Below are 25134 nucleotides of genomic sequence, written 5' to 3' on the forward strand. Positions count from 1 at the left end.
ACTGTAGTGTATATTGTAGTATAATATAGCTACCCTAAAGTTGTAGAAAACAGTACAATATTGGGTAAAGTAATTTGTTTATATTACTATAGTTATATTATCACAGCAACTATAGAATTACCACAATAAATTAATTGAAGTATGGTATGGTTCAAAAACACTATAGTATTTACTATAAATTACTATAGTATTTTTTCACCTGGGCCATGTACGTGTTAACGAATCTTATTGTTTTATTGTGTATAATTCATCAAATTATATTAACTGCAGTGATTCTCTATCAACGGGCAGCGGAATACAACGATTTAATAAAAATTGTGCGTCAAAATCTTGTTTATTTGTGATAATCTTAGCATTTTATTATTATTGCCTAATAAACCTGGCATTGTGTATTATGACTGAGTTTTATTTTCTTTGTCCCTCTTTTCTTCTTCTAAATGTAGCCTAAATGCAACAATAGGCTAAAAATAATAATAATAATAACAACAATTATAATTATTTATTGTATTTATTTTTTAAATGTATTTATCAATTATATTAATGTATGACTATAAATGAGTGCACTTAAGACAAGTATGTTTATCATAAAATAATTAATGAATGCTTTATTTTTTATTTATTTATTTTTTTAAACTTTTTGTGTAGCCTACTATTCATTCTTAACATGAAGACTTGTTTTGGTGATTTTATTATACTAAGCTTTTTGCCCAAAATGGACTTTAAAAGATAAAAATAATGGAAATTCTCAAATGAATTCTGAATGGAAGTTCAGGAAATTCTCCATTTTGTAAAATAAAGTTTATTTATTTACAATAGCCTATGCATCCCGCACCTAAATAGTTGGTTGAATCTGCCGGCAAAGATTGGAGGCGGGGCCACAAACCCGTGGGAACGGATTTGCGAAAGCGTGCGCACGGATTATGAATTTGTGGAACGGATTTAAAAACCGAGGGCATAGTTTGCAAAATCTGGGCGCACGGATTGGAAATCCGTGGGCACGGTTTGTTAAACCGAGGGAACAGTTTAAGAATTCGTGAGCACGGTTTATAAACTGAGGGAACGGATTGCAAAACCGTCGGCATGGATTGTTTTTTTTTTTTTTTTTTTTTTTTCCTCCTTTAGGTGACGCGCCGGGCTCCGTAGTTTAACTAGACATGCTGGTGAAAAGTTTCTTCACCCTTCAAACCCAAATCCACGAGTTCTGGATCGACTTGACCTCTGAGGGAGGCCGGAGGGCGCGCGACCGTCGACGCGCGTCATGAAACGTCCCACGCCGCTGGACACGGTGACGCAGAAGACTGGCGAGATTGTGAGGAGAGGAAGAATGAGTAAACAAGAGGACGAGATGCAGTGAAAGATGCGGATTACCTCACATCTCACATGTCTGACTGGATGATTCGCTCTATTGTGGCGGGAACAATAACGGCCGCGCGTGGAGGGTTTAAAAACCCTCGAGGCGCGCGGACGGAGCGCAATCTTCGCGGGAGACAGTACAGAGAGGTACATGAAGCTAGATTTTATGTTATTAACTGATTTGAAACTTCGTGCATCCTTTTATCTACTTTATTAGATGTTTTATACATTCAAAGGACAACTTTTTGTGGAAATATGAATGTGTTTGATCGTCTTGAAATGGTTTGATCGTCGCACTTGTTGTCTTTAAATCGTTGTATTGGTGCAAACAAAAGCCTGGTTTGTTCTCCGTGTCCATTTGCAATGCATTTTATGGCACATTTGGTGAGTTTCGTCATGAATAGCTCTGTTATTTGTCCTCTGAATGAGTAATTTGTGTGTTGGCAGTGTCCAGGCTCGAGTTTGAAATGTGCTGAGCTGATCCAGTTTGTGCTGCGCAAACGATTCGCATTTAAAACGCTCGTATGCATATTATTATAAACAGATGAAGCTTGATTGATCGGCTCGATTCGAGCCAAATGCTGATGCCACAGAACTGCTTTTGTTCACAGACGGGATGATGCTGGACTCACATCAACTATGCGCAAGTGTTTCTTTAGAAAAAGTTTGTGGCACTTATAAAAAGTACCATCATGTTGGAATATAATGATAAAAGTAAAATACTTGTTAACATAGTATTATATTTCAAATCATTCAAATATATCATAAATAAAAAATCTTATAAATATTTTATTCCATATCAATCTTTGGTTTCATGCATGTTGTGCATTTATTTTAAAAATACGAAGTTGATTGCTTGTATGATTGATAGATGATGATGAATGTTGTTGAAATTATGTTGTATATTTATTATAAAATTATAATTTAATTAAAAATTTTATTAATAATAATTATTTTTTTATTTGTATTATATACTAATTTACATTTTATTTATTATTATTGTGTATTTATTATAAAAATATAAATTGAATTTATCCTATTGTATTATTATTATTTACATTTTGTTTTATTATTAACATTTTTATATTTTATTATTGTTTATACTGTATATTTATTATTAAAATTATAAATGTAATTTTCCTATTATTTATTATTAGGGGCACCAAAGGTGCATAGGCACTATGACTAGGTATTGACACAAATTTCAAAATTCGATTCGATTTCGATTCACAAGCTTGCTATTCGATTCGATTTCGATTAAATTCGATTCAATATCGATTATTTTGGATAAGGAACAGTACATGGCAAATTTTCTCAAGGAAAAAAAAATCTGATTCGATCTGATTTGTATACAAACACTTAAATTAGTGGAAGTTAAGGAAGTTTTTATAATAATAAAGTTAAAATACTAACTTTACAATTATGTAATTATATTTCTACTCCAATTCGTTTTTTGAAATACATTATTTAAATGGTGGCTGTTATAAAAACTTGACGGATTTATTCAAACATGCATTAAATATTGAAGAACCTTATAAATTATAACGAATGTGTAATATGGTGCATATTTAGCAAAATGCTATTCTCTAGAGTTCAGTTTTCTAGCTGAGTTATGGTCACTGAATATGTTTTCTGAGGTAAATGTGACGTTACGTGACATTGCTTACAAGCTGTTTTATTGACGTCTTTCGCGGTTGAAACACTGATTGAGCTATTTCATGAGACAGGATACGGATTTCGGTAAGTTGTACTGTATCTTTGAACATACCTTTGGGTGTTCGTGTTTATTTCGCGCTGTAACTGGTATTAAAGCGGAGGAGATGATCAGTTCACGCGCGCTTCGCGTTGCCGCCTTTCTTGATCTGAGGCTACAGCGATCTGTCACGCCACATCAAACAGCGCCAAAACGGTTATTTTTTATTATTTTGTAATAAAATGGACAGAATTTTGTTTCATATCAAAAGTTACAAAGCACAAAGCTTATTGCCATTTATTAGATGGGAAGAGCGCTACAATGTTCTATTAATTCATCAACTGAAAATAGACTGGACTAATCGATTCTTGGGATTTAAGAATCGATATCGGTTCGTAAAAATGAGAATCGATTAAAATTGAGAAATCGATATTTTTTACCCAGCCCTAGTAGGCACCTATTGTATCTGTTGCCGTTCTTATCATTATTTTTCTACCGTTTCTTCTTCCGCTCTGGAAGTCTATGGCAGCCCATAGAACCGCTTGTGAGAAAGATATGAAATTTGGCACACAGATAGAGGACAGTCCCAACATTAACCTTACCGATTTGGAGTCTCTAACTCAATCCCTCTAGCGCCACCAACTGTCCAAACTTTCACTCATGTTCATGCTAACTTTAGCATAAACCGTAAGGGTTAGAAACAATAGGCATCATTTTCTGTCATGAAAATTTTCACAGCATTTTGAATTTTCCAAAAAACTTACGTTTTCGAACTCCTCCTTTACGAAAATTGAACCAGATCATCTTCAGATCATGCCGACAAAAAGTTGTGGAATTCAAGTTGATTTGTCAAACCGTTTTCGAAAAACATGAACAAATTTTACTTAGCCCTTGCAAAAATAGACATAAGGCTCTATCTCCTCAACACTTTATCGTATTCTTACCAAACTTGGTCCATGTCATCACAGTCATGACCTGAGGTTACGTGCTGCGTTTCAGTGTAGCGCCACCTACTGGTCATGAGGTACGAAAAAGGGCTATTTTTGCTTATAACATCTGAACGGTTTGTCCAAAAATCATAGAAGTTGTCTCGTTAATCGAATGATATCCAGTTTGTCCCATATCGGCCATTTTGGGCGTCAGCCATTTTGAATTTTGTAGTAAAATGCTGTATTTTACGAACACATGAATGTATCATTACGCAACTCTGTATGGTTCATCGGCACGAAGCCCTGAAGGAGTCTGAGAAGTTTCTGACCAGCGCCACCTAGTGGTAAAAAAAAAATTTGCATTCTTATAACTTTGATGTGGTTGACCTATTTTCACGGAAGTCATCTCCTCGGATTCTTGAATCCTTGCCGAGTCCAACGATACAAAACATGCTAGATTTCACCTTACGGTTAGTGTAACATTGTGATTTAGCGTTTAAACAACATTCGCAAATATCTTCGAAACCATTAGTCCGATCGAGACAAAACCACCATAGGAAAATTGGAAACATAGGTCGTTAACTATATGCTTATGGCCAAATGTTAAAATTTTGATCGTAAGTGCAATCAAAGTCAGGTGTGGGTAATTTTTTATGTGTTCATACATATAAATATTTATAACTCCTAAATGAAATTAGATATTGGCACTCTGAGGACACACAAAAAACTTGGTGGCGCTATAATTGAACAAAACACGCAACTGGCTCTAAGTACAGTACTGTTGGTCTGATTGACTTCAAAACTGACATGCAGTGTCTTTGTCTCAGTTGCTATCATAGTCCATTATGACATTGTTGGTCTGCTGATAGCTTCCTTGTCTGCTTCTGTTGTGCTTGACCTCTTAATTGCTGCTTGCAGCTCTATTTTTAATAGTATTATTGTTATTATGTTGTATATTTATTATAAAATGGTAATTTTATTTATACAATAATTTATTATTAATGATAATATTTACCATTTTTATTTGTATTGTATACTAATTTACATTTTATTTTATATATTATTGTTTTATATTTATTATAAAAATATAAATTTAATTTATCCTATAATTTATTATTATTATTATTATTGTACATTTTTTATTAATATATTTATTAACATTTTTATTTTATATTTTATTATGTGTTTATATTGTATATTTATTATTAAAATTATAAATGTAATTTTCCTATTTTTATTAGTATTTTTATTAATAATTATTATATTAATTTACCTTTTCTATTATTATTAATAATGTTAATAATTTACATTCTTATTTGTATTTTGCATATTAATTTGCATTTTATTTTACATTATTATTTATATGTTGTATATTTATTATAAAAATATACATTTGTTCATCTTATAATTTATTATTTTACATTTTTGTTTTGTATATTAATATATTAATTTACATTTTATATTATAGTTTGTTGTAAATGTAATTATTATAAATGTAATTTCTCCTATAATTTATTATTATATTATAAATTATGTATTATTTATTAATTAAATTATATTTGTTTACTTTTTTGTTTTTACAAATTTTATAGTAGCAGTGGTATTTTGCCTACATTTTTATATAGTTTATGTTTTAAAGTGTTTTTTAGAAGAAGAATGAAAAAGCTGAATGATGTTTTTGAAGAAAGTAGAAAGAAAATGTGAGTGGTGTTTGCTATGTGTTTGTAAAGTGTTCTGATTGGCTCGTGATTTGAGGAATCAGTCATGTCTGGAGCAACGTCAGCCTCAGTGTCTCGGTTTGATGAGGTCACTATGAGCACTACTACTGGTGGGGATAATGTAGTGAGTCATTGTTTTATCAGGGTAGTTTCTGGAAGGTTGACGTGTAACGGTGTGTGTTTGTGCAGGACGCTCTCATTGATGGTGTTCACTCTGCTAGGCGGGGCCTCACTGTGTGGTGTGGCGGCCCTCGTGCTCCTCATCATCTCCACATCAACAGACTATTGGATGCAGTATCGCTACTCAGGGAACGCAGCCAATCAGGGCCTCTGGAGGTTCTGCATCAATCGCAAGTGCCACGCCCACACGCTCTCCGTGGGTGAGGACAGTCAACCGCATTACATTCATGCTACACTAACACAGGACACAAAATTAAAATGTCATATGTGTGTGTGTGTGTATATATATATATATATATATATATATATATAGGTGCTGGTCATATAATTAAAATATCATCAAAAAGTTGATTTATTTCACTAATTCCATTCAAAAAGTGAAACTTGTATATTATATTCATTCATTACACACAGACTGATATATTTCAAATGTGTATTTCTTTTAATTTTGATGATTATAACTGACAACTAAGGAAAATCCCAAATTCAGTATCTCAGAAAATTAGAATATTGTGAAAAGGCTCAATATTGAAGACACCTGGTGCCACACTCTAATCAGCTAATTAACTCAAAACACCTGCAAAGGCCTTTAAATGGTCTCTCAGTCTAGTTCTGTAGGCTACACAATCATGGGGAAGACTGCTGACTTGACAGTTGTCCAAAAGACGACCATTGACACCTTGCACAAGGAGGGCAAGACACAAAAGGTCATTGCAAAAGAGGCTGGCTGTTCACAGAGCTCTGTGTCTAAGCACATTAATAGAGAGGCGAAGGGAAGGAAAAGATGTGGTAGAAAAATGTGTACAAGCAATAGGGATAACCACACCCTGGAGAGGATTGTGAAACAAAACCCATTCAAAACTGTGGGGGAGATTCACAAAGAGTGGACTACAGCTGGAGTCAGTGCTTCAAGAACCACTACGCACAGACGTATGCAAGACATGGGTTTCATTCCTTGTGTCAAGCCACTCTTGAACAACAGACAGCGTCAGAAGCGTCTCGCCTGGGCTAAAGACAAAAAGGACTGGACTGCTGCTGAGTGGTCCAAAGTTATGTTCTCTGATGAAAGTAAATTTTGCATTTCCTTTGGAAATCAGGGTCCCAGAGTCTGGAGGAAGAGAGAAGAGGCACACAATCCACGTTGCTTGAGGTCCAGTGTAAAGTTTCCACAGTCAGTGATGGTTTGGGGTGCCATGTCATCTGCTGGTGTTGGTCCACTGTGTTTTCTGAGGTCCAAGGTCAACACAGCCGTATACCAGGAAGTTTTAGAGCACTTCATGCTTCCTGCTGCTGACCAACTTTATGGAGATGCAGATTTCATTTTCCAACAGGACTTGGCACATGCACACAGTGCCAAAGCTACCAGTACCTGGTATAAGGACCATGGTATCCCTGTTCTTAATTGGCCAGCAAACTCGCCTGACCTTAACCCCATAGAAAATCTATGGGGTATTGTGAAGAGGAAGATGCGATATGCCAGACCCAACAATGCAGAAGAGCTGAAGGCCACTATCAGAGCAACCTGGGCTCTTATAACACCTGAGCAGTGCCACAGACTGATCGACTCCATGCCACGCCGCATTGCTGCAGTAATTCAGGCAAAAGGAGCCCCAACTAAGTATTGAGTGCTGTACATGCTCATACTTTTCATGTTCATACTTTTCAGTTGGCCAAGATTTCTAAAAATCCTTTCTTTGTATTGGTCTTAAGTAATATTCTAATTTTCTGAGATACTGAATTTGGGATTTTCCTTAGTTGTCAGTTATAATCATCAAAATTAAAAGAAATAAACATTTGAAATATATCAGTCTGTGTGTAATGAATGAATGTAATATACAAGTTTCACTTTTTGAATGGAATTAGTGAAATAAATCAACTTTTTGATGATATTCTAATTATATGACCAGCACCTGTAGATACACACACTATATTGCCAAAAGTATTGGGACACCCCTCCAAATCATTGAATTCAGGTGTTCCAATCACTTCCATGGCCACAGGTGTATAAAATCAAGCACCTAGGCATGCAGACTGCTTCTACAAACATTTGTGAAAGAATGTTATGAAAATATAAAAAAATATTTAATATGTGTAACATTTATGTATAATTTAATATTTTTAATTGTCCATGTGGGTAGGTCAATATTGGAATATGTAATATTTTTATTATTTTATAACTTTTTTTTTTTTTTCAAAACAATTTAATGTTCACTTTAAGTTCATGTTGTATGACAAACATAAAAAATGTAATATAATGTAATATGTAATATCTCTGTCCATCTGAGTAGATCAGTATTGTACAAATATTTGATTTTATTATATATTTTTTTTTAATTGTTAAAAATATAAAATGTAATTTCATGTTCTTTTGAATATATATATATATATATATTTTCCATCTGGGGGGAAGGTTAATATTAGAAGAACATTAAATTATTTATTTTATTATTTTAAACATTTGTGTTTTTATCAAAACAATTTCATTTCATGTTCTGTGAAACATAACATTTTTAAATATATTTTTTTTAATAATCTGTATCCATCTGAGTATGTCGGTATTGAAATATATATATATTTTTTTTAAATTTCATTTTATGTTCTATGGCAAATAAAAAACATAATATGTAAATATAATATTTAATATGTATATTCATCAGAGTAGTAGGTCAATATTGGAAGAATACTTTATTATTTTTATTTTATTCTTTAATTATTAAAAAGATAAAACAATTTCATGTTCTAATTTTATTTTAGTTAAATTATTTGTATTTTCGATCAAAACATAATTTGATTTCAAATTCTAAGATATATAAAAAATATTTTATATAATCTATATCCAGCTGATTATGTCGGTATTGGAAGAATTTATTTTTATTATTTTTTTTATTTCAAAACATACTTTCATATGTTCTTTGACAGTATAAAAATATATAATTTTTAGCAATCTTCATCCAACTGGTTAGGTCTATATTGGTAGAATATGTTATGTATTTTATTTTTGTTAGATAATTTTCGAATTATTATTTTCTTTTTTTAAAAAAAACTATTTCATGCAGTTTCTATGACGGCTCTCAAAACTACTAAATAAATTAACATCATACATTAATTCAATATCAGTACAGCAGTTTACAGAGATCTGAAGGAGCGCAGGGGACCTCGAGTATCCCAGAATGCTCTGAATCTGTTCATAAAGTGTGTGTTTTCCCGCAGCCTTCTGGGATGCCACGCGTGCCTTCATGCTGCTGTCAGTGCTGGGCTGTTTTGCTGGAGTAGTTTTGGGCATCACTGCGTCCAAACGAGTCCAAAGCAGACGAGTGCGGACCGGAGGAATCGCTCTGCTTCTGTCTGGTGAGGATTCGGATTACAACGTACATTCATTACAAAAAACTCATGGAAAATCATTTAAACTTGGTATTTACCAGAGTTTTAGACACTGATACTGGGATGTCAGGTTTGATGGTTCGGTTCATTGTGTTGATTGGTTGACAGTGATGATGTCATTGCTGCTTGTGTTTTCTGCAGGATTTCTTGCGCTCTTGGCTCTGGCGATTTACACCGGGATGACCGTCAACTTCTTTGGCAAGCGCTACATCGACTGGAGGTTCTCGTGGTCCTATATTCTGGGATGGATCGGCATCATACTGGCTCTGGCAGCAGGTAAATATCAATATTTTGCGAAAACAAAGTGCATTTTAGACTTAGACTTCCTTTTGTTGATCCCAGAGGGGAAAATCTAATTTAAAGAATTGATTTTTAAAATATTCAAATAAAATGTTACACTTCTGTTTTTTTTTTTTTTTTTTTTTTCTGCTAAATAAATAAATTAAAATAAACATATATAGTAATGTATAATATAATAAAATGACTTCTCTTTTGAATTAGTCATAGCAAAGACTGGAGACTAAGGGTGTTTACACGAAAATGATGTACTAAAAACGAAAAGGTTTCTCATTTGCGTTTTTGTAGTTTACACGGAGACGATAACAATGTTTTCAAAAATTTGCACTTTGAAACCCGTTTTCAAAAGTTTGCGTTTTCAGGCCCCAAAATGCTGTAAATGAACGGCTCCCTCAGAGTGATGATGCAAACTATGCATCGAGTCAGTTTTAAATCAGTGAATAGACTAATTTGATTCACTGAATCGGTTCGTTTAAATCAACGAGTCGATTCTATGGATTCAGTGAATCAATAGTTTTAATCAAAATCGGTGAATCAAATTAGTCGAATCACTTGGAATCGATTCAGTGAAGCAGAGTCAGTTAAATGAATTGAGCTGACCAACTTAAATGCAATTTGTAATAAAATTGAATAAAACGTCTCATATTTGTGATTTGAATAGCCAAAATGCATAAAAAACATAAAAAAAAAAAAACATTTTTAGTTGAAAACGATGTTGTGTAAATGCCCCCCCAGAGTGCAGACAAATCATTGAATCAGAGTTATGAATCAGTGAATAGACTAATTTGACTCACTGAATCGGTTCGTTTGAATCAATTAGCCTATTCAATTCATTCATTATTCAGTCGATTCGGTGAATCGAATCTGTGAATCAAATCAGTCCATTCCGTGAATCAAACAAATCGATTCACTAAATCGAATTTATAAAACAACTATTTGAATTCTTTAGGAGTTTGAATTTTAAATGCAGTTTGTAATAAAATTTAAGCATCTCATATTTGTGAATTGAATGATCAGAATGCATAAAAAAAAAACTTATTTAGTTGAAATCTGTCATGTGAACGGTGCCATCCAAAAGAGGCCTGCCGAACTCACCCCGAGCAGCTGACTTTAGCCATTTTCAAAAAAAAAAAATCTGAAAATGCATCTTTTTTTTGTCAACAATCAGCCCATTTATACTAATACTTACTGTTCTATATATCCATTTAAAAAAGGCATTTGAACTGAGTGACAATAGCAGCATTTTCTTAGTGATATGCTATTTACACTAGGTGAAAATAGTGATAGATTCTATTTACACCATGTAAAAGTATCAGTTCTTTGCAATAAAAGTAAATAGTAATTAGATGCGATCTGTAATTTATATTGGCAGATACTATTTGCACCTCAGTATTTTTGTACATTAACAAGATGCAATAATATCATAGAGTGTAAATGATTATTTTTATTAAAATTATTAAATGGATACTGCCTTATTGGGAGAATAAAAACCCTCCCTACACCTTCCCCTAACCCTACCCAATAAACACTTTTAATATTATTAAACACTCGCTTGCAGTTTTAAAACATTATTTTCATTTTTATTGAAAATAAATGCAAGCTTGGCAAAACGCAGATTCGAACCCGCATCGATCGCATTAAAAGCCAGGTCTGTGAACCATACGCGTTACAGCTGTGCCACTGAAGACGTTGAATTCTATGCATCTTTTTTAAAACTTGAGTGGTCCAAGCAGACATTGGTGGGTGGAGCTAGTGTAAATAGTGTTTGCCAACAAGGGATGCTATTTGCACTTAGTGTAAATAGACACTCCGTTTAAAAAAACTTGCTACGTGTACTGTGCTAGACTGTACATATTATTGCACTATTGTTGGTTTGATTTCATTGGCTCATTGTTTCTATTTTTCTCCTCATTTGTAAGTCGCTTTGGATAAAAGCATCAGCTAAATGATTAAATGTGAATCAAATTAGTCTATTCTGCGAATCAAACGAGTCTATTCACTTAGTCAATTTTTTTTGAATCCTTCAGGAATCGATTCACTGAATCAGGAACCTGAAACCTTTAGGAATCGATTCACTAAACCAGAGTCAGTTGAATGAATTGAACTGACCAACTCAAACACTGTTTTTGCTTACTTTAGTTTGATTTGAATGGCCAAAATGCATAAAAAGCTTTCAGTTTTTAGTTGAGAACTGTGTAAACACCCCTCTCAGAGTGATGATGCAAACTAATCATTTAATAAGACTTTTGAATCCGTGAATAGACTCGTTTGATTCACTGAATCGGTTAGTTTGAATCAACGAGTCGATTCGTTTGATTCATCGCCAACTACTGGCCTGGCAGCATAATGCAGCGTTTTTAGTAATTTTCGCAGATCCATGTGAACTGGGATCATTTTGACAACATTGTCATCTACATGAAAAAAAGAGAAAAAACTTTTCCATTTTTAGTGCATGGTTGTTGTGTAAACGTCCCCTGAATCCCCCTCTTCTCTGTATTCCAGGCGTCGTGCAGCTCTGTGCTTATCAGAGAGGTGCCTGTGAAGCGGCGCCTGCGAGTGTCTCTGACAGCTGAACCATCTCAGCATGACTTGATCATCACAAAACACTGAGCGCTTCAATCCTGAATGAAATAAACTGCTTTTGGACTCTTTCTTGGTGGATGTTTTATTTTTCCAACAGAACTGATGGTGCAACATTTAATCATTCACAGGTTAAAAACAGAGGTTTGTCTGTCCAACAGATGGCGTACAGACACAAAACACCATCTGATGAGGAATATATATTTAGCACAAAGACACTGATTAATAAGTACAGGAACACATCAGTAAACAAAGCTTTAAAAAGTGCACACAAAAACACCCTGTATTACAGTATAAGTTTGTCTTTTTGATGAGGTTTATATGAAAAAAGATATACAGTGGGGATATACAGTGTTTACACTAAATAATCCTTTTTTACTTCATATTTAAATGTTATGTATATAAACTATTAGTGTTTCATATAAAATGTTTATAAATGTTTGATGAAACCAATCATAAAGTTGACTGACACTGAAATAAATGTTATAAAGATTATTATAACAGGGAAATTGCGAATGAAGATGGCAGTGTACATGAGAATGTGGAGATCATACTGTCCAGCGTCCAGAAACATCAGTATAGCTTCATCAACCGGCGCGGTCATGATCAGAGCCGGATTAAACACGTTATTCCCGTGGGATCCGCTTCATCCACATCCAGCGCTCATATTCCAACATTTCCAGCAGAAAGTCATTATACGACGTGAGAATCACAGCATCCATGGTGACTGACAGGTGGACTCTGGGAGCCTCGGCAGCGGCTGTCAAACTGCCCAACTAAACAAAACACTGATCACCAAAATGGTGACCAACATTTTCAATAAAACATCAACATCTAAACCTCTGTTAATTCTCAAAAAGAACTTCTGCTGAGATCTTCAGAGATTTATTGTCTTCTTTTATCTTCAATTGATTTCAGGCTGTGTGGCTTTAAGTCAGCTGTAGTTGTGTTTCATTTTCTGAGAGTTCAAGCATGATGTTGAACCAACATCACATTGTAACATTGATTCAATGTCATTACCATTGATTTTTTGTTGAAATTTCAACATTTCTTCAACATTAATTGTGGGTGCAAATGTGATGTTGATTCAATGCAGTTAATGTTGACACATTAACATTGATTTAACAGTTTTGATGGTTTCTTGCTGTCTGGATTGTTTTCTAAGGTCAATGTTTGCCAGCTCTTAGAAGTTAAAAATCTGTGTAAAATTCAGTGTAAATGTTTTTAATTGGATGAATGAAAACCTTTTTTCAGTGTAACTAATGTGCACAATAAATCTTAAATTGTTGACTCTTTTTTTCACACGAAAGTGTGTAAACTGATGGTCAAATTGAATTTAGCCAAGGAGAAACAATGAGGTACGTCTTAATTTATTTATTTATTTATTTTCTGTCGTCTTATGTTTGAATAACTAAATTAATGTTAGGTCTGACTATTTAAGTGACAATATTCTGATTATAAACTAAGTACACAATTGATGCTCAACACACCAACAAGTGACATTTCACCGGAAGTTTTCCAGCTGGTTTATATTGTTGCGGAAGTTCTAAAGAACGCTCCGTGCATATAGTCATAGATCCTGTAAGACTTGATTTTCCTGCTAAGACAAAAACTGAGATCAAGCACCCTGCAATAAAGCAATAAAACTCATCTGGTGTGTGCATGTGCATTTCAATTGATGTTATGCATTTATTATTTCTGAATTGGCTTCTAATTGTCCAACTATGAAATTGACATGATACATTTTTACTTGACAAATAAAATGTTATATTTGATTTACTCTGGATTCTTCTGAAATCATTATGACCAGTAGATTATTGGAGTCCATATTTCCGCAAATCTGCGTCAGGATAGATTCAAACTAAAGGCCCATGAAAGGAGCATGTGAGCACATCATGGGACTTTTTGATTTTTATCTATCAACTGGCTTAGCAAGTTGCAGTATCATGACTAAGAAAACTGTGTTTTTGTATGAACAAGCATGTGGCGGTTCGACTCAAATGCATTAGTAAACTCTGCACCCTCTGACTAAGATCAGAACTGGTGAGTTTGTGATCGTGAAAGGCACTCACCGGCCGAAGTGACTTTTCTAAGTGATATGGGTCCGTAATGAACGAATAATTGAAAATATGAGATACCCAGCATAATCAAAAATCTAAATTAATACATAACAAATGATTAATTTCCAATTGGGAACAAAACCTAAGAGTAATAATCATTTAAAATTGGAGTCAGATTAAACGAGTGAAATTAAGTGAACTTCACAGATGCGCTGAAAAGATGATGCAGAAGAGATTATGCGGAGAGGGAGAATGAGTAAACAAGAGGATGAGATGCAGTGAAAGATGTGGATTATCTCACATCTCATATTGTGGCAGGAAAGTGACTGCAGTTACGCCCACTGAGTGGTAAAAAGACTGAGTGGCAGCATTGGTTTTCAGTGTGAATGCCGTGACAAACACACAAAACACATCTAAAACGGGAGAGTTTTGCGATTGACTGTACAGATAGATTTGACGCAAAACACATCTAAAACGGGAACCCATATAGCAATGTTTTTTGTTGGCCCAGCTTCAGTTCACACAGCCCCTTTTCCCACGGCCCACTTGCCGCAAAGAATGATGGCCCTGCAGTGGCACAGATCTAGATTAAAGACAAGGGCCACATATGACCCATAACTGGCCTGAGTCTCAGCCAATTACTAACCCATAATTGGCCCTGCACTGGGCCTGAATAGGTTTTAGTGTTGGTACCGATTCTCAGCCTTAAGTAAACCAGAAACCCCAAAACTGAGCCACACCTGGGGTCTCATTTATAAAACTTTCTATAGATTTCATCCTAAAAGTGTACATATGCACAAAAGCTAGATTTTGCGTACGCACAAAAGTTTTCAGATTATAAAACCATTTGTACACCAGAACCTGTGCAAAATTCCCTTTATAAATCCCAGTCAGCGGAAGATTGTGCGTCTCCACCCTCTCTCCTCCCTGAAATCACCGTATATGGAGCTTGCAACGCTTAGTTTTACTAAGCATAACCTCATCTGCATATCATTTCCATGCATATTCCCATCCACGTGACACCATGGTTAACGCCGCCAAGGGTAAGACGTTAAGGAAATATAAGATATGGACTATAAATGCCATTTGTGCCAAACACATTACATTGCTAAAAATCATCCAATATCCTTATGTTTTAGAATAAATATATCAAAATATCCTTATAAACAAAATTGTATAAAATACTTCTCAGTTTTTAGAATAGAGTTGATCTCGTTCTTTTCCACTGGCCGAATAGTATTTTAATTGTTTTAAACAATTCAAATCAAATCAAATTTATGCAGTTTTGCCGATAAGATAAACATATCTTTTAGGATATTGCTATTTTTAGTGGAAACAGATAGGCCTACTTATTTATTGGGATATTTATTGGGACCTATTCAAACCGGACAATGGACTGTTCGACCTGTTCGAACACTGAATCCAGCATTGTCACCCATAATATCGGTGTGCATCACTGATTATTGTTCTTGCTAAAAATACTTTCTCATAACATGAGGTCTGCAGTTTAGTTTAAAGAGAAATTATGCGTGCCTAGCACGCTTCACTGTTATTAAAACAGTGTGTCACAGGAAAAGTGATCAAAAGTAGCACATCCACTACAAATATGTCTATGATCTAAATTAATATTTTTTTTTTAAACATTTCAATGCTTATTGCCATTAATGAGAGGGTCATATTTAATCTAAATGTGTATATCAGATGTAAAACAGAGTTTAAATCATTCTGTATTTATGATTAGGACTCATAATGAGGATTTAAAGTGGTTTTCCTTCATCTGCCATCAGTCCCTCAGCTCACCATTGTTGTCACCAAACTGCTTTGTCTCCAAAATGTGCGTAAGCATGGCTCAGAGTTTACTTACAGGTGCGCACCTTCTCCTGTCAAGTTTGTTTTTTCCTCATTAAATGTGTCTGTGAGTCCGACATAGCCTCCACAACGTCATCGCTCATGGCCAGTGCACTCTTAAGCAGTTATGAGCAGCAGGCTGGACATTTAAAAAAAACATTTATGTCTAAAATTAAGATTTATGAATTTGAATTGCATATAAATTTTCCATCCATTTGGATTACACAGATCTTGAGAGATTTATTGTCTTTTATCTTCAGTTGATTTCATCTAAGGCTGTGGCTGCAGTCAGTTGTAGTTCTTGTGTTTCGCTTTTCTTCAGTGATTCTGCTTGTTAACAGCAGGTGTTCATCATTAATGCTCAATCATCACTTAATTATCTCATTAACTTCAACACTGCTTCAATAGTACTTTAACTCTATAGTGTGCACACACAAACACTAGGCAGTGTTAATTTAACATTTTGCTGTGTACAATTACATAAATCTTACCTGTTTCATTTACGTATGACTGACAAATATGAATCACATTCAGTTTTTAATACAATTACATAAATCTTACCTGTTCCATTTATGTATGACTTACAAAAAAATAATCACATTCAGTTTATTAATTTATGTCAAAACTATGTAATCCAAATTAATGGAAAATTTATATGCATTTCAAATACATAAATCTCACTCATTTATTGAGTGAGTTCAACAGCAAGCAGTACAATCAGCCGCATCACAGGAGGATCCACACGCACAAACAACAGCTTCTTCTTCCCTGCTTTTTAAGCTAAGTTCAACTGCATTAGACTGTCATAAATATTCACATACAACTTTTAAATCTCACTTGAGAACAGTTGTTAAAACATCACATTCCGAAGATTTAGATTACAGCACAGGAATAAAATTTTATGTATTTTATGACAGCATATTCATAAAATTATGCCCCATGATAAACAAAATCAATAAAATATTGCATGATTATGGTTAAATGATCACAGACATTTTAACCAATTCTATATTTTAAACTGTAGTATTGTTTAAAATGAATCTTTGAAATGCCAAGTCATAACAGATGAAATGTTATCATTTCAAATGAAGTAAATTGTAAATCAGTCAACTGCATTGAAGTGCACTTAATTGGCCCAAGGTCACAATCCTGATTTGGACCAGATGATCACTAGATTGATCTAGGCCACACTCCTCCCACCAACAATCAGCCCTCATGCTGTTTGCCGTGATCTGTGCTGTGCCACCATTGCCACACATGGCCCAGCTCTGGCTGACAGGGTACATGCCATTACCGACATTGCGAGCTTGAGGACACATTCAGGTCAATTTTGCTTGCTATGTGGGGAAATCTGTGATTGACTGTACAGATAGATTTGACACAAAACATCTAAAATGGGAAAGAGCTGTGCGATTGACTGTACAGATAGATTTGACACATCTAAAACGAGAAAGAGCTGTAAGATTGACTGCACAGCTAATTCTTGAGACATGGGACAAAACACGTCCAGCAATTATAACTGCTATTATGTTTAAAAATGAAAATATTTTCAATTGTAAATTTTATGGGGGATTAATGATAGCATGTATTTAACACAATTACTTCAATTTATGACACTTATTGTCTTCTCACTACAGTGTTTCCACAGAGAAGGGTTCAATCATTCATATGCAATAAAATGGATTAAAATGTTATTTTAATGACGAAAAAGCTTGTTTTATCAAAAGTAACACAATAATATCTCATATCAAAGCAAGGCTGTTTTTCAATAACCCATGCATGTTTCATACCCAGATATCAAGCAACCGTTGAAATAATGTTAAATTAATGTTAATGTTCAATGTTAACTGTACTGAATCAATATCACTTTTGCACCTGCAATTAATGTTGAAAACATTTTGAAATTTCAACAAAAAAAAAATCAATCAATGGTAATGGCATTGAATCAGTGTTACAATGTGATGTTGGTTTCAACATCATGCTTGAACTCTCAGAAAATGAAACACAACTACAGCTGACTTAAAGCCACACAGCCTGAAATCAACTGAAGATAAAAGAAGACAATAAATCTCTGAAGATCTCAGCAGAAGTTCTTTTTGAGAATTAACAGGTTTAGATGTTGATGTTTTATTGAAAATGTTTGGTCACCATTTTGGCGATCAGTGTTTCAAACCTCTGTTAATTATCAATAAGGGCGTCTGTAGACGTGTGACAGAAATAAAGTCAGTCTGGTTAGTAATAAGTGAAGCTGGTAATGCTGTTTATGTACTAGTATGTGTATTTTATGTTTGTGTGTAAGGGCAGCACAAATGTCTCAGTGGGAAACACTGTCTCCTCACAACAAGAAGGTTCCTGGTTCGAGTCCCAGCTGAGCCATAAAGTCTTTCCTTCAGATCTGGTTTTCCTCACAATCCAAAGATGTGTGAATTACAGATGCTAAGTTGTCTAAAGGTGTGAACCTGTGTTTTACTGCCTATTGATGGATCCATGGCTGATTTTTCTTTTTTTTTTCTTTCTTTTTTTTTAATGTACGGAGGTTCCATGAACGTTGGGATATGTTCATGGAACATATCTTGTTGGGATCCTGTTGGAGAGTATCCCAACATTCTGAAATTGTATGTGGAGTTCTGCAGGGTTCCCTGTTAGGACCAATTTTGTTTTAAATCTACATGCTTCCACTAAGTGCTGTAATTCGAAAACATAAGATAGATTTTCACTGTTATGCAGATGACCTACAGTTATACTTCCCAGCTGGTACAGTACATCATTGTGACGTCAGGAAGACGTTGGACTCCAACTAATCCAACGTAAGCCAGACGTTAAATTTCGGTTGAAAATGATTATCAGATTGACGTCTAAACCCAACGTTTGTTTGACGTCAAGTTTCAATGTCCGAGAGACATTGAATTTTGGTTGGAATGAGCACCACACTGTAAAAAACAAAAACGTAAAAAACGAGTTAAATGCATGGCGGCACATTAAATCTCTCAAGATTTCAGCAGAGGAGGATTAAACAACTCCACAAACAGCATTACCAGCTTCACTTATTACTAACCAGACTGACTTTATCTCTGTCATACATCTACAGAAGTTCTTATTTAAAATGATCAGAGGTTTGGATGTTGTTTTATTGTTTCGTTTGACGTTACCATGATAGAGATAAGTGTTTGCTTTAATTGGGCTCTTGACCCTTGACTTTTTAACATTAGTTTTTTTTTTTTTTTTGGCTGTTGTAACTGTGTTTGTTATAACAAGAAAAGCAAGAGAAAATGTGATCAGATGATGTTGTCTACTTGATGGTAAAGACATAATTCTCATTTAGTGATTTAACTCACTGATTTTTGTTGCACAATCTCTTGGATTAAAAAAAACTGCTGGACAATCACAGGACTATTGCAAAAAATAACATGAAATTAACAACATGATATCTATATAATCAAATAATACACTGAATATGGTTATGCCTTTATCCTTATCAAGCAGACAATATCATCTGAACAGACGTGGAAAGTCCAGGGGTCAGAAAGCCATATTTTTATTCCACCCACTGAAGCAGTGTTTAAGTTAATGAGAAATTAATTGAGTTTAATTAAAGTTATTAATGATTTTTTTATTTTAATTTATATGTGTTTGTCGGTTTTGTATATTTAATTGTGTATAATAATTTCCTGACATTTAGATTACCTTTCTCTCATGTAATGTCCATTTAAATTAAACTTTAAAAACACTAATAATTTAATAACACTGTTCAGTAATCGTTAGTAGATCTAAAAATGATTTTCAGACTGTTATGATGTCTAAATTCTTTTGTAGCTTTTTTTAGACGTGTCCACTTTTCAGTGATAGATTTGACACAAAACATCTAAAACAGGAAAGAGCTGTGCGATTGACAGTACAGATATATTTGTACACTCTACTGTACAGTAAATCTTTTGCCACTCAGTCAGGCTGAGGGGGCGTGTTCCGGCGGGAAAGTGACGTCAACGCATACCCGTTTAAAAACCCTAGAGGCGCGCGGACGGAGCACAATCTTCGCGGGAGACAGTACTGTCATAAAGGTACATTTAGGTAAGCTAGATTTGATCTTATTAACTGATGTAAAACTTCTTGCACTTTTTTGTGTCTACTTTATTAGATGTTTTATGATACTAGATTCTTTTTGTGGAAATCTGAATGTGTTTGATCGTTTTGACATGATTTTATCATTGCATTTAAAGCCTCATTTCGAGCCAAACCCTGATGCCACACAGTAAAACCTCCAGTGTTAAATTAACATTGCCAGTGTTTATATAATCCACACCGGATTATATAAACACTGGGTGACACTGGAAGTGTTAATTTAACACTGGATGTTTTGCTGATGCCACAGAACTGCTTTTGTTTACAGACGGAATGACGCTTACGAAAAAAGTACCATCACTGTACTAAAATACCTTACTTTAAGATAATTTATTCAGATGATTTATCTCTCCAAAAGTGACATCAGTAATAAAAAAAGATGTTTCATCTTTAGACAACTAATATGACATTAATAAAAAAAAAAAATTTATTATAAGCAAAAAAAAAGGTAAATTTATAGTTCCTGCTATTAGTCTGAGAGTGACTTCACAAGCCTTTGAAGAGCTTTTGTTCTACAGTGCTGGCTTTATGGCACCTTACAGCGAGGCCGCGAGCTTCCCAGAGTGAGCTTCTCGAGCTGTTATACAGCTCTCAACTGCTGTTTTCACAGCATTATTTGCCCCGTTGGTTTGCGATTTGGGCTGGTTCCTCTGTGTGTGTGACTCAGGGAGTGAAAAGTGTACCTGCAGTCACATCGCGGCTGTTCCCTGTGTGCTTCGGCACAAAGAACAAGAGCTTCTAAAAGAGCTTCACAGACAGACACTGCGTCTTTTTCAAGACGTCATTCTGTCTGTGCGTTTCTGGAGGCGGTCGTTTCCTATCCTCACTGACGGCCACAATCACTTTCTCTCATGTCTGCTTAGCGTGCTGAGACTGTGTTTGTGGGTGGTTCATATTCTCTTGTAAAACAAAAAAAAGAGAGCATGCCCACGTCGGTGCGTTGTTCGTCTTGCCTTTCTCGTAAGGGCTTGAGCGCTCAGCGCGCCGTGTTCAGTCGAGCTGCCGGCTGACAGCGCGCGTTGCCATGGCAACCCAGCGCGTTGTTCGGCGCTCTAGATGTGGTCGAGACTCGAGTGCCTCAAATGAGGTGGAGTCCCCTCACCTATTCCCCAATCTAGTTTCTCTTTCTGAATCAGGAAAGTACTACTTTTGGTGAATAAGCCAGGGTGACCAGAGGATCACAGTGGGGCAATACCTGCCGAGCCAATCTCTGTGGGCCCCCCACTCCTCTAATGCATCACAAACATGTTATGACTGTGTTCGTGGGTGGTTTATGTTTGGTAAAAACATAGCCACGTCGGCGCTCAGCCCCGTGTGTCGTTCAGTTAGACGACCACGTTCACTCTCCCACATGGCTGGTAGCTTCTGGGTGGATTGCTGGTCCTTCTCATGGGGGACCTAGCATCTTAGTCAGGGCTCCAGCAGAGGATCAGATGTCGACTGCTACATTGGAGAGAGAGTTGTTGGGCTCTGGACATGAAGATGAGGCTGAGCGTCCCACGGTTGTGATGTGCTCATGCTGAATCAGATTCAGAGTTAACGACCATGCTTTCCCGGGCCCCTGGGGGTGTGGTGCGACGCGTACTCGCCTTGCCCTGCTCCCTGTCTTAGCCCGGACGTGCATGAAAAACTTGGCAGTTTGGAAGCCTTTTTTGGTGCCAAATATGGAACGCCAAAAGGGTCATAATCTGCATTAAAAGTTTCTTCTTTCTCATTACCCTCTGGTGGGGTGGCAGTGCTACGGGCACACCACCTCTGCCCTGCATGGGTCTTGGCCCCCGGCAAGTCTGTGGAAGGCCAAAGCGCTCATGGCATATGGGTAGTTCTGAGTCGGGGTTGAGCTACGCATGATGTAAGTCATAGCGCAGGCCCCTGGCCAGACAACGTCCACCATGGTGGTCCGGAAACACCCCTGGCTAGCCTTGCAGAGGTGTGTCATCGTCTAAGTACGCTTTCTCGATGCTCTCATCTCACAAGCTGGCCTAAAATCCAGCCCACTCAGCCCGCAGCCAAGCCACTTGGCTAGCGAGAAGCGGTCCTGGAGAAACGGGTGACCTGGAGCTGAGGTAAACAGTTCTTCGGGAGACGATGCCCGCATCGCTCCCTCCCCGGAGGAGGGCCGGGTGGAGAATTTTGGTTTGTTCCGCCGCTGGCTCTCCGGAGACCAGCGGTACCCACGAAGTAGAACTGTTTTCTAACCCTCCAGGTCCCAAGAGGGCGCGGCTGGCAGTGCGCGAGGCCCCACCTCGCCACTCTCAGTCCCCTCTCACTTCGCCAGCAGGTCCCAGTGTGTTGGTCGAGGCCGCCTCCCATGTGCCGTCTCCCATTCACACTGCCACCTTGCAGAGTCTGACCCCACTACGGGCCGCTATGCCGTCCGAGTCGGGTCCCAACACTCTACCTCGCTGCCCCACGCCCAGTACGTCTGTGGTGCATTTGGTCCCGCTGGTTCGGTGTCTGGAAGCCTGGCTAGCGCTTTCCAGCCCGTCCCGCTGGCTCATTCGTACCATCAGACTCGGCTATGCGATTCAGTTCGCCTGGCGTCCCCCGGTGTTCAGGGGTGTCCATTACACTCGTGTGTCCCTGGACAATGCACCTGTTCTCTGGGCGGAGATTGCTGTCCTCCTGGCGAAGGATGCAGTCGAGCCGGTCCCTCCAGCCGATATGGAGTCAGGGTTCTCCAGCCCCTACTTCATTGTACCCAAGAAGGCGATGGGCTACGGCCAATCCTGGATCTGCATGTCCTGAATCGGTCCCTTCCAGGCTGCTGTTCAAGATGCTTACGCAGAAGTGCATTTTCAAATGCATCCGTCCCCAGGATTGGTTTGCAGCGATCGACCTGAAGGACGCGTACTTTCATGTCTCGATTCTGCCTCGTCTGGGTTCCACATGTCGTGACCCCTCCACGTGAGTGGTCCCATGTGTGTATTTGTCCACGGTCAACTCCCTACAGCGAGCCCCTGTCTTTCCCTAGCAGAGCCAGCTCTGCTGTCACCTGTCAGATGAGTCTCCCCCTACCCAGGTGGAGCCATCCCAGGGACTCCATATGCGTACTGCCCACGGCCAGTCCATATGTGTACTCCACGTAAATTCCTCCCCTACGGGTGGGTAGTTGTCTCTGCAGCGTCCCCTACGGGTTCGCTTCCCCAGTGTAGTCTAGTTTACTTAGTGGGTATATCGGAACAGCAGTAGACTCTCTCGGCGTCAGCTCGCCCCCTTCCCCGTCCCACTGGTACGCCGGGTGGCTAGAGCTTGCGCTGGGCACTGGAAGGGGTTCATACTGTGGTGCTTTATTTGGGATCCCAATTCGTCGGTCACTACTGATGTACGTCGAACGTGACCGACTGAAAGGGAACATCTCGGTTACATATGTAACCCTCGTTCCCTGAAGGAGGGAACGGAGACGTACGTCCCGTCGCCACAGTTGCTGTACCCTCGCTGTAGTGCAGACTAGGTTGTCTCCTCAGCGAAAAACAGAGTGCGATTGCATCTGCTCCCCTATTTATACCACCTGGCGGGGGCGGTGCGCATTATGCAAATATCGCACGCCAACTTCATTGGCCTGTTGTAGTTCACTCGAAGCTGATAGGGCTCTCTAGCGATATCCCAATTCGTCGGTCACTACTGACGTACGTCTCCGTTCCCTCCTTACATACATAACCGAGACGTTATTGTTGGAATGTAATGATAAAAGTAAAATATTTATTAACATTGTAGGCCTATTATATTTTAAATTATTCAAATTTAAATAAAAAATCTTCTAAATATTTTATTCTATATCAAGCTTTGGTGTATATGTCAAGCTTCATGTATATGCTGTGCATTATTTTTTTTAAAAATATGAAGTTAATTGCTCGTATTATTGATAGATGATGATTACAATTGTTGTTGTTGAAATAGTTTCATATTTATTATAAAATTATAATTTTATTTAATAAATTATTTTTGTTATTATCATTAATGTCAATAAACGTTTATTATATGCTTATTATTATTATTATTATTTTGTATATTATAAAAATATAAATGGAATTTATCCTATTATTTACATTTTGTTTCGTTATATTACCTTTTTAGTATTAATATTAACATTTTTATTTTATATTTTATTATTGTTTACTGTATATAAATACTATATATAAATACTGTATATTTCGTATTAAAATTATACATGTAGTTTTCCTATTATTATTATTATTATTTGTATTATTATTGTTGTTATTATGTTGCATATTTATTATAAAATTTTATTGGATGCATTTTATTATTTTTATCAATAATTTATTATTATTAATATTAATATTTAAAATAAAAAAAAAACGTATTTTATTTATATTATATACTAATTTACATTTTATTGTATGCATTATTATGTTGTATATTTATTGTAAAAATATAAATATAATTTATTATTTTGTTGTTGTTGATTAACATATTATTTATTTTATATTTTATTAATGTTTATATTGTATATTTATGAAAATTATGAATGTACTAATTTTCCTATTTTTATTCATATTATTATTTATAATTATTATAGAATATAATTGCCAGTATTGGCATTTTTTGCCAGATCGGGTATCGGCCAGACGAGACTGATCCAAATCCGATATTCTCTGTTATTTTTATACCACATAAAAGGCACAAAAACATTATAATGCACTACAAAGTTTTCATCCACTATATTCCAAGTGTTCTGAAGCCATTCCATAGATTAATATGACGTACTGATGAATATTTAAGTCGTTAAATTTAAGTTCACGTGAATGTTTCCCTCCGCTGCGGCTCCGTTCAGCATTCAAACAGTGCGTCGTGTTCGTTTACGCCAGTCAACACGATAAAGCTCTCTCCAAGATGATTCAGTGTTCCTATTATTATACTTGATCTGTAAATAAAGCTCTATGGTTTTGCATAAAAGGACTTTATCTGGCTGGCTAGTTTATTGCTGTTTCTCCCGGGTGTCTGTTAGATCACAA

The 25134-nt window shown here is 36.3% G+C and overlaps 1 protein-coding gene across 4 annotated transcripts in view; it reads left to right on the forward strand.

Moving 5' to 3' along the window:
* Positions 1-891: 891 nt before the first annotated feature.
* lim2.2 (lens intrinsic membrane protein 2.2) overlaps positions 892-25134 on the forward strand; it is a 31519-nt gene continuing 7276 nt past the window's right edge. The window contains exons 1-5 of one of the 4 annotated variants that reach the window (XM_051910929.1): positions 898-1500; positions 5883-6073; positions 9084-9221; positions 9396-9530; positions 12054-12202. In XM_051910929.1, coding sequence (XP_051766889.1) covers positions 5896-6073; positions 9084-9221; positions 9396-9530; positions 12054-12124 — 522 coding nt within the window. In that variant the 5' untranslated portion in view covers positions 898-1500; positions 5883-5895 and the 3' untranslated portion in view covers positions 12125-12202. Of the gene's footprint in view, positions 1501-1824; positions 2018-5882; positions 6074-9083; positions 9222-9395; positions 9531-12053; positions 12203-20001; positions 20108-25134 lie in introns of those variants that run through there. The other 3 variants (XM_051910930.1, XM_051910931.1, XR_007932402.1) reach the window with 3 other exon arrangements.

This window comes from Ctenopharyngodon idella, chromosome 10 (assembly GCF_019924925.1).
Source record: "Ctenopharyngodon idella isolate HZGC_01 chromosome 10, HZGC01, whole genome shotgun sequence".
Classification (NCBI taxonomy): domain Eukaryota; kingdom Metazoa; phylum Chordata; class Actinopteri; order Cypriniformes; family Xenocyprididae; genus Ctenopharyngodon; species Ctenopharyngodon idella.